A 10,954-nucleotide genomic window follows, 5' to 3' on the forward strand; every position below is an offset into this window, starting at 1 on the left:
CAATTAACCATAAGGAAGCGGAATCTGCAATATTATCAGTGAGTGCCCTCGGGTGCCAGGGCTGGGGCCGGGGTGCCAGGGGGGGGGGGGGGGCAGGGCGGCCATCATCAGGCCCAGAACAATCCTCTGATGCCACATTGTCAGGACTTGGTGGAGGAGCTGAGGAATTTTAGGGGCTGTCTCAAGCAGTTGAGGGGCCGGGAGGAGGAGGAGGAGGGCTGGAGGAGGGGGCATCAAAGATCCCTAATTTAAATAAACTTTTCCAAACTTCCAGAACTTTCCTCAGCTGGGTATATAGGCAGAGCGGTGGGAGCATCGGGCATCAGACTCTCAGGCAGAGAAGAAGAAGACACTTGGAGAGAAGTCACCGGTCACCGACCCCGCAGCCCCCCCAGGCTCCTACTCACAAGGTAGGTTCAGCTCTGCTACATTTACTCATATTGCAGGGTGGTCCTAGGATGCTGGAACTGTCTGTACATCATACAGGACTGCAGGGTGGTAGGGGGTACATCACTGCAGGAAGGGGACCCCTCTATGGGTGCACTGGCCTGCAAAATCTATACCTGCTGCATACAGGCTGGGAAATATGTGTCGCAACAATGTAACTACTATATGTGATATATCCAGTGCAACAATGTAACTACTATATGATATATCCACTGCAACAATGTAACTACTATATGTGATATATCCACTGCAACAATGTAACTACTATATGTGATATATCCACTGCAACAATGTAACTACTATATGTGATATATCCACTGCAACAATGTAACTACTATATGATATATCCACTGCAACAATGTAACTACTATATGATATATCCACTGCAACAATGTAACTACTATATGTGATATATCCACTGCAACAATGTAACTACTATATGATATATCCACTGCAACAATGTAACTACTATATGTGATATATCCACTGTAACAATGTAACTACTATATGTGATATATCCACTGCAACAATGTAACTACTATATGTGATATATCCACTGTAACAATGTAACTACTATATGTGATATATCCACTGCAACAATGTAACTACTATATGTGATATATCCACTGTAACAATGTAACTACTATATGTGATATATCCACTGCAACAATGTAACTACTATATGTGATATATCCACTGCAACAACGTAGCCAGAACATATGATATATCCCACAATCTCTTCTGCACTGCAACAATGTAACAAGAATGTTTCCATGCAGAATATACTTCCTGCTTTCCATAAGGAATATACAGTGTATACTGTCTTCTACATTGTAACAAAGTAGCTCTGACATTTCCATTGACCATATTGGGTATATACTGTGTTTGCACATATAATATATACTCTATATTGTCTTTTGCAATTATACAAAGTGGTTATTATGTTTGCATGGTGAATATATCATGTATGTAACATCTCCTGCATTGTGTGTATATGATTCATATAGCGTGTATATACTGTCTTCTACATATACTACAGTAGCACTTTAGCTCTAGAGTGTCCATAGAGAATATATGATACAGTACGTCTCCTGTGCAGTATATATAATATATACAGTCTCCTACATTGTAACAATATATATATGAGTCTTTCCTGGAGAATATATGCTATATACTAGGTCTCCTGCATTGTTACAGTGTGCATATATGGATGCTGTTCTCTCTATCTGACATGAAAACAGAATAACATTTTCCCACTTGGGTCTATTCGGATTTCCAGAATTCTTAATCCTTAGTATTTGGCACGGTTCCCTTATTGTATAACTGGGTCAGGGGTTTGGGATTTCCTTCCACAAGCTTCTCCCCATAGTTGGTAGGACTTTGGACCGGTTCTTCCTGGTAGGACTGGTGTAGCCATGTTTGTAGCCCCAGTTTTGCTTCGGGTCATTGTCCATTTGGAAGACCCTTTTGTGCCCAAGTTTGACCTAAAACGGGAAAGGTCTATTCATGTCAGATAGTGAGGAAACCTCCATATGTGTCTTTATATAGTGTATGGAGTCTTCTGTATACCAGCCAGGATGGTTGGGGAGTGCAGAGGTCCAGGGGAAGGGGCTCAGGATGGAATACTCTTGTGTTACCCTATTCGGCCCCCTGGTCATAATAAACCCCCTGTCATGAAAACTTCTGGGGTTTCATTCCAACTGCTGCAAAGTTGGAATGAATGAGGGGTAAGAGCTGCCCCCCTGCCACATCAGCATCCCCCCTCCCTGACACGTCCTCACTCTCCCCCCCCCACCCCTACATGACAGGTCTCTATAGGCTGCATCACACTTCGTGTGTTTCCTCTGGATTTTGGCTTCATGTGTCTGTCTCTTTCAGAATGAAAATTGCAAACCTTGACCTCACTATGAGACCCTATAAAGGTATCTGACCCTTCTGCTGTCTTCTATAGGGTGTGTGCGAGACAATCCAGGGCGCAGGTCCCCTGCACATTGTTACTGCAGGATTGCTAGGCTCCAGGCTATGGGGTTTGTTCTGCGTCTGGGTGGAGCCCTTGACTATAATCCAGTTTATTACAATCGCAGCTTTGGAACGCAGCCAGAATTTTTGCAATGGTGCAGATTTTTTTTTTTTATTGCATTTCAAAATTGTTGCAACTTTTATATTTTTTTGCAATGTATTCCTACGAATTTATTTCTATACTTTTATTATTATTATTATTTTATTTTTTTTGCAAATTTTTACTTAAATTCTCTTTTGCATTCATAAAAACCAATGAAATTTTTTCAGGTTTGGAGCTTTTTTTTCTAATTCTGAAGTTATTTATTTTTTTATTACTTTTTGCATTTTTTGTGCCCCCCTTTAGCTGAACATTACCCACCAGTCTGGACACTGTTCTGCGTGACTGCTCCTTATTTTTGGCCTGGACCTTGTCCACAGCGATGCTAATCCTCCCCCCGGGCAGTGATAGGCACAGGCTTGCTTGCAGGAAGGAGTGACACATCAGGGTTGGGCGCCGCTGATCTATTATTACCATCGTATCTGAGCTTGATACACTTCCATGATGTAAACTATTACAAGCCTAGACCAGTAGGAGAAGCTTCAGTCTAGACGCGTCCTGATATTCTTAGAAATTCAGAAAAAAAAATGAACAAAAACTTTCGAAATTCAAAACCATTCTGCATTTGACCGATTGTGAAGCTTTGAGTTTAGGCCGCTGCTTACTGAGCATTCTCCTCTCCTCTCTCGTAGGTTTACATTGTCGCTTTGTACAATTGACGCCACCATGTGGATGATCAAGTTCTTGGCTCTTGGCCTCCTCTTTGCTGTGGACGCAGCTGTCGACAAGAAAGCCGCGGAGAAAGCGGCCGCAAAAAAGGCCCCGGAGGCTCCAGTAGAGAAGAAGATCAGCGAACAAGCCAATACCCTGGCCGATAAGAGCGCTGGCCTTGCCTTCAATCTCTACCAAACCATGGCTAAGGATAAGAAGGTTGAGAACATCCTACTGTCCCCTGTTGTGGTGGCTTCATCTCTTGGTCTGGTCAACCTGGCCGGTAAAGCCAGCACAGCTGCCCAAGCCAAGGCTGTCCTGAGCGTGGACAAACTGAGCGACGAACACATCCACACCGGGCTCTCCGAGCTTCTCAATGAAGTCAGCAACTCCACAGCTCGCAACGTCACCTGGAAGATTGGAAACCGGCTCTACGGACCAAGCTCCATCAGCTTCTCCGATGACTTCGTGAAGAACAGCAAGAAACATTACAACTATGAACACTCCAAGATCAACTTCCGAGACAAGAGAAGTGCCCTGAAGTCCATCAACGAGTGGGCAGCTCAGACCACCGATGGTAAACTTCCCGAGGTGACCAGCGATGTGGAGAAGACTGATGGTGCCCTTATTGTCAACGCCATGTTCTTCAAACGTAAGTAGTCCAATCCTGTGGACCTCATTGTTATAATGTGTCCTGAAAGTTTCATCCCAACTTATATATATGTCCATTTCCTATTACAGCCCATTGGGATGAAAGATTCCACCACAAGATGGTTGACAACCGTGGCTTTATGGTGACCCGTTCCTTCACCGTCTCCGTTCCCATGATGCACCGCACAGGTAGGTTCACTGCAGGATGAGGAGTCATTGTCTCAGCTTAGGCTTCCTATTCTTAGATACTTAAGTATAATATTTTCTTTCAGGATTGTACAACTATTGTGAGGATGAGGCCAACGCTCTTCAGATCCTGGAGATGCCCCTAGCCCACAAAATGTCCAGCATGATCTTCATTATGCCCTACCATGTGGAGCCCCTCGAGAGAGTTGAGAAACTCCTGACCAGAGAGCAACTGAAGACCTGGATTGGAAAGTTCCAGATGAGAGCAGTTGCCGTGTCTCTTCCCAAAGTCAGCCTGGAAGTCAGCCATGATCTTCAGGTAGGTTTCACAGTAGACCACAAAGAGCTCCTGCGTTTGGTTGGTGGTGGGTCTTTTGGGTTGGACAACTCTACTTGAGTTATGTGCAATTGAACATCTCGATCAGCCATGATCTTCAGGTAGGTTTCACAGTAGACCACAAAGAGCTCCTGCTTTTGGTTGGTGGGTCTTTTGGGTTGGACAACTCTACTTGAGTCATGTGCAATTGAACATCTCGATCAGCCATGATCTTCAGATTATATGCCATAAGTCATCTCCACCACATCTAACCCAAATTTCTACGCAAGATAGCTTGGTCACACGTCTTAGATGACATCTTCTGCATTGGGTAGATGGGTCTTTCGAGTTGGACAACTCAACTTGTAGAACATCTTCTTAGTAGGTTTCTCTTCTCTCCTTCTAGAAACACTTAGGAGAACTTGGTCTCACCGAAGCCATCGACAAAACAAAGGCCGACCTCTCCAAGATTTCCGGAAAGAAAGACCTCTACTTGGCCAACCTCTTCCACGCTGCCGCCCTGGAATGGGACACTGAAGGAAACCCATTCGATGCCGACATCTACGCCAGAGAGGAGCTGAGGAGCCCCAAGCTCTTCTACGCAGATCACCCCTACGTCTTCATCATCAAGGACAACAAGACAGACTCTATCCTCTTCATCGGTAGATTGGTCAGGCCAAAGGGTGATAAGATGCGTGATGAGTTATAGTACCGAAAAGTATTGGGGGAGGGTCGGGTAGTTTTAAAAAAATTATTGAAAGGATGACCAAACACCTTGACCAAACTTTTTGGGCATTGAACATCTCGAGCCGACCACACCAAGGCGAACGTAGCTCCACGGGAGGTCTAGATGTAGGATCTTTGGTCCAATGGGTTGGCTTTAAGGACTACTGTATACGGGGAGTTGAGGGCACTTAGATGGTGCTAAGTTTACACGGCCTTGGACAATCAAATACCTCCTGGCCTTCTCTAAGAGCCGAGGCCTCCCCCTGTAGTAGCGGTAGCCATGGACCTCCCAATACCACCACTGGCCTCCGGACTTTGCTTTGGACGTCCTTTCAGAAGCCGAATCTTATTCCCCTATTTCAGGGGATGGAAATCTGTCGAGGTTTTGTCCGAAATGCATGTGTCATGTACGAGGGCAACGCGCAACCGACAGCTATGCAATCACTCCCGGCACCGCGTGTGGTGCGGGCGCAAGTTTTTTTTGAGGATGTGTGTTTTTGGTACAGGATGGGGGGTGGGGTGGGGTGACAAAAAGATGTTATTTAACAAAAAAAAAAAAAATTTAAAAAAAAAATGAATGGGGATTTTGACTTACTTTCACCATGTGGATTCACAAAATCTTTACTTTGTAAAAATTACAAGCGGTGTGACTGACGTGCGGATGGTTTTTGTTTTGCAATAAACTGAAAAAAAATTTAAAAAAATTCTGATTTGTTGTGTTTTTCTAAAAAAAAAAAAAAAAAAGAAAAAGAAGATTCCTTCCTATCTCCTCCCTCAGTCTTGAGTATTCGCGTAGTGACGCACCTGCTCCACTGTGCCTAGATCTTTAAAATAAAATAAGAATGTTACAATAGCGCCCCCTGACTACTCAGGCTATTAGAGGTACTGCAATTGGATTAATTTTTTTTTTTTCAAAATAGGTCAGACATGGTAGGAAAATTAGCTCTCCTCCAGAAGGAAGAAACCTGTCCTATAGGTGGCACTAGAGAGACAGGTTTCTTCCTTCTGGAGGAGAGCTACGTTAATCTGGCCCTCTAGTGCCCCCTATGTTTCAGCCTCCTGGAGGAGAGCTAGTTTGTATATTTTTCCCATGAGACACCTTCCACCAGCAGGTCTCCTCAATGAGACCCAGTACCAACAATAAGGGAGAGAAATAAGAATGTCACAATAGTGCCACCTTACAATTCAGGATGCTAAGGGTATTGCGCTTGGAATTTTTTAACATATTGATTATTGAGGTGGGGAAAAATAGCCCTCCTCCTGAAGAAACAACACTCACTAGCACCACCTACAGGACAGTTCCCTTCCTTGTGGAGGAGAGCTCATTTACATACTTTACCCATGAAGCCTGTGAGACGCCATACACTTTTGTGATCTCCTCACTTAGAACCAATATCTTCCACAGGTTGGGAAAAAAAGAGAGCAATAGGAATGTCACAATAGCGCCACCTTACAATTCAGGCTGTTAGAGGTACTGCAATTGGAATTAATTTTTTCACATATAGATTTCAAACATCAGGAAAGTTTCCTTCCTTCTGGAGAAGAACTCATTAACATACTGTTCCCATGAAGCATTGCCTCAATGACACCGTACACCAGCCATACACAACATCATGGTGAAACTTTTTTTTAGCACTAGTTTAATTTTTCATCTTAAAGGGATTGTCCACCACTCTGCTACAGTCTCGATATATCTGACATAGTGTCTTTATACTGCCCCCCTGTGTAGTCACAGAAGATAACATGCTGCCTTCTTTCAGCCACCACTAGGGGGAGCTTAGTATATATAATATATCCTTACTGTATACAGTGTATCCATTGAAGTCAATGATAATTCTGTATACAGTCAGCTCTTTAGCTCCTCCTAGTGGTGGCTTCAGACAAAGTAGAAGCAAGTGAGCCATAAGACTGGCCAATTTTGGAAAAATCAGGAACTCCCCAAAAATAAGAGGTGCCGCAGCAGCCTGGGCCATGTATATACCTGACTGCTGAGGATTACAACCACATGATCCAGGTTTCTAATGTTATATATTGACTGGCCTACGGCATTACCGCGTGCACACAGCCGATATGGTGGCACATAAAGCCTGACAGTCTGTATTGTGGCCAATTTCAAAGGAAAACAAGAAGGTATTTACAATATGGGAGGAAATCCAGAAGAGGATGCGATGGATCGAAGCTATTGTCCACTGTTATCAGCCGTCTTGTGCTCAGAAGGGGCTGACGGTGCAGAACCCTCCCTGCCCCCGATACTTTATGTCACATCTCCAGTACCCATATATCTGACTAATATCAGCTGCAATATTATAAGCAGAAGATTCACAGTCAGAACCTGAAATGACCTATAATGGTAAGTGCTGCCACCTGCTGGTAATGCGGTCGTAGAGCTCACCCATAGACAGTGCTGCCACCTGCTGGTAAATGTGGCCACAGCACTTGCCCATAGACAGTGCTGCCACCTGCTGGTAATGTGGCCAAAGAGTTCCTCCATAGACACTGCTGCCACCTGCTGGTAATGCGACCACAGAACTCACCCATAGACAGTGCTGCCACCTGCTGGTAATGCGACCATAGAGCTCCTCCATAGACACTGCTGCCACCTGCTGGTAATGTGACCACAGAGCTCACTCATAGACAGTGCTGCCACCTGCTGGTAATGTGGCCAAAGAGTTCCTCCATAGACACTGCTGCCACCTGCTGGTAATGCGGCCATAGAGCTCACCCATAGACAGTGCTGCCACCTGCTGGTAATGCGACCATAGAGCTCACCATAGACACTGCTGCCACCTGCTGGTAATGCGACCATAGAGCTCACCATAGACACTGCTGCCACCTGCTGGTAATGCGGCCATAGAGCTCACCCATAGACACTGCTGCCACCTGCTGGTAATGCGGCCATAGAGCTCACCATAGACACTGCTGCCACCTGCTGGTAATGCGGCCATAGAGCTCACCCATAGACACTGCTGCCACCTGCTGGTAATGCGGCCATAGAGCTCACCCATAGACACTGCTGCCACCTGCTGGTAATGCGGCCATAGAGCTCACCCATAGACACTGCTGCCACCTGCTGGTAATGCGGCCATAGAGCTCACCCATAGACACTGCTGCCACCTGCTGGTAATGCGACCATAGAGCTCACTCATAGACAGTGCTGCCACCTGCTGGTAATGTGACCACAGAGCTCACCCATAGACAGTGCTGCCACCTGCTGGTAATGCGGCCATAGAGCTCACTCATAGACAGTGCTGCCACCTGCTGGTAATGCGGCCATAGAGCTCACTCATAGACAGTGCTGCCACCTGCTGGTAATGCGACCATAGAGCTCCTCCATAGACACTGCTGCCACCTGCTGGTAATGTGACCACAGAGCTCACTCATAGACAGTGCTGCCACCTGCTGGTAATGTGGCCAAAGAGTTCCTCCATAGACACTGCTGCCACCTGCTGGTAATGCGGCCATAGAGCTCACCCATAGACAGTGCTGCCACCTGCTGGTAATGCGACCATAGAGCTCACTCATAGACAGTGCTGCCACCTGCTGGTAATGTGACCACAGAGCTCACTCATAGACAGTGCTGCCACCTGCTGGTAATGCGGCCATAGAGCTCACCCATAGACACTGCTGCCACCTGCTGGTAATGCGGCCATAGAGCTCACTCATAGACACTGCTGCCACCTGCTGGTAATGCGACCATAGAGCTCACCATAGACACTGCTGCCACCTGCTGGTAATGCGGCCATAGAGCTCACTCATAGACAGTGCTGCCACCTGCTGGTAATGTGACCATAGAGCTCCTCCATAGACAGTGCTGCCACCTGCTGGTAAACATGTAAATTGCAGGTTATACTTATATTTTAGACCTTCCTTACCCCCTCCCCTAACCACAGCCCTCCCTCCTCATTATAATATCATGGGAGGAGCCTAATGTCCAGCCCCCTCCAGCTGTGTGACCACGTAACCCTCCAGAGCTGTAGGGGTGCAGGGTCCTCATGGTGCAGAAAAACTGCAAAACTTCCAGAAGTTTCCATCTCTGGAAATTCTATTAAAACACCAAAACTTTGCAGAACAGATATTTAAGTCCAATGGTGGGAGGAAGGGGGGGCACATACTTATTGTGGGCGATAGATGATGTGCAGTGATTTCCATACAGATAGATAACAATAGATGTAACTTATGGGTATGCTGGGACTGGGACTTTGTACAATAAAGTGTACAAAGGACTTTAGCAGCGCAATGAAGGTAACAATATAATCACCGCTATAAGCCAAGACACAAAGATGCTGGGACTTGTAGTTCTGAAACTTACAAGAAATATATGGAGCAAATGTTATACCAGTTGAGTTATATAAGCTGCAGATGTAGCAGAGCTGAATGTGTCGTGTCTGAGTATAAACATCATTTACCTGCAGTCCCAAGTAAATCCAGAAAACACAGCAAAGTAATGACACAGTCAGCCCTGCTACACGCTGCTAATAAGATGACTATTAGGATAATAAAGAAAGATTATGAATGATAATCTGTTTTCCCTTAGCCCAAACAGCAGCACAACTGGGGTATTCCTGCTCCTATGAGCTGGCCGGAAGACCCGCTCCTCCCTTGTGTTAGTAACAAGTATGATATACAGAGCAATCTATGCCAAGAGCTACACACACATACACAAAATCTGTACAATAGCACCTCTTAGGGAGGGAGCCTTGTGCTGCTGTTTGGGCTAAGGGAAAACAGATTATCATTCATAATCTTTCTTTCCCCCTACGCCCAACAGCAGCACAACTGGGGATTTAGCAAGTATTATCTCCCCTAGGGCGGGACCTCCTGGCAGGCTGATGCCAAGACGGAGTGCCCAAATGCTGTAGCATCGGCCGTACGCCAGTCCAATCTGTAGTGTTTGGCAAAAGTCAGCTGTGAGCTCCAAGAGGCTGCTGCACATATCTGCTCTAAAGAGAGGAACCGTGTCTCTGCCCATGATGTCGCCACTGATCGGGTGGCATGGGCTCGTAGGAAATCTGGAACAGGAAGATTCTGAGCCCGTAGGGAACAGCTGATAGCTTCTCTGATCCATCTAGACAGGGTTACCTTTGATGCTTTAGTGCCTCTATTGTGGCCAAACACATTAACCAGAAGATTCTCTGATCTTCGGAACGGTGCTGTACGATCCAGGTAGATACGTAGTGCTCTTACCAGATCCAGTGTGTGTAGCTTCTCCTCCTGCTCAGTGGCAGGGGAGGGAAAGAAGCCCGGTAGGGTGATCACTTGATTGGTGTTCTGAAGTGTGGGTACCTTCGGCAAGAATCCTGGGACGAACCTTAGCTGTACTCTGTCAGGAAAGAAAGTTATGAAAGGTTCGGAGGCTGCTAGAGCCTGCAATTCGCCAACCCTCTTGGCGGAGGTTATTGCCAACAGAAAGGTCACTTTAAATGACAGGTACTTCCAGTCCACTTCAGATAATGGTTCGAAGGGGGGCGCACATAGCCCTTGTAGAACCGCGGCCAGGTCCCACCTTGGGACAGGGGGCCGTACCTGGGGGCGGAGCCTGGCAGCCCCCCTAAGGAACTGTTTGACAAGAGGATCTTGTGATAACCGTGTCTCCAGGAGAGCAGATAGAGCTGACACTTGAACCTTGAGGGTGGCAGGTGCTAGTCCTCTCTCCAAGCCGTTCTGTAAGAACTCTAGGACTGCATCTCTGTCTGGATCGCAGTGGCTGCCTGTACACCAATCTCGGAATATCCGGGCGATCCTTTGGTAGCTCTGATTGGTTGCCTCTGCTCTTGAATGGGCTAAGGTACTTAGCACTCCCTGGGACAATCCTCTGTCTGCGCGTATGGCGCGGTTAGCCTCCAGGCAGTGAGGTTGAA

The 10,954-nt window shown here is 46.3% G+C and overlaps 1 protein-coding gene across 2 annotated transcripts; it reads left to right on the forward strand.

Annotated features, from left to right (window-relative positions):
• Positions 1-281: 281 nt before the first annotated feature.
• On the forward strand, positions 282-5,752 carry SERPINH1 (serpin family H member 1). 2 transcript variants are annotated; one of them, XM_075266291.1, is made up of 5 exons: positions 282-410; positions 3,199-3,869; positions 3,959-4,057; positions 4,141-4,373; positions 4,777-5,752. In XM_075266291.1, the coding sequence occupies exons 2-5, from the start codon at positions 3,233-3,235 to the stop codon at positions 5,077-5,079; spliced, it is 1,272 nt and encodes a 423-aa protein (XP_075122392.1). In that variant the 5' UTR covers positions 282-410; positions 3,199-3,232; the 3' UTR covers positions 5,080-5,752. The 2 variants fall into 2 exon arrangements, with proteins under 2 accessions (XP_075122392.1, XP_075122393.1); XM_075266292.1 differs by lacking the exon at positions 282-410 and adding an exon at positions 2,260-2,369.
• Positions 5,753-10,954: the final 5,202 nt, after the last annotated feature.

This window comes from Leptodactylus fuscus, chromosome 2, assembly GCF_031893055.1.
Source record: "Leptodactylus fuscus isolate aLepFus1 chromosome 2, aLepFus1.hap2, whole genome shotgun sequence".
NCBI classification, from domain to species: domain Eukaryota; kingdom Metazoa; phylum Chordata; class Amphibia; order Anura; family Leptodactylidae; genus Leptodactylus; species Leptodactylus fuscus.

What these genes read in the sequence shown, in the direction of transcription:
- SERPINH1 (XM_075266291.1), top strand. Translation starts at nt 3,233, where the DNA reads ATGTGGATGATCAAGTTCTTGGCTCTTGGCCTCCTCTTTGCTGTGGAC. An exon ending in TCCCATGATGCACCGCACAG is followed by an intron (nt 4,058 to 4,140) that starts GTAGGTTCACTG and finishes ATTTTCTTTCAG; the next exon opens with GATTGTACAACTATTGTGAG. An exon ending in AAGTCAGCCATGATCTTCAG is followed by an intron (nt 4,374 to 4,776) that starts GTAGGTTTCACA and finishes CTCTCCTTCTAG; the next exon opens with AAACACTTAGGAGAACTTGG.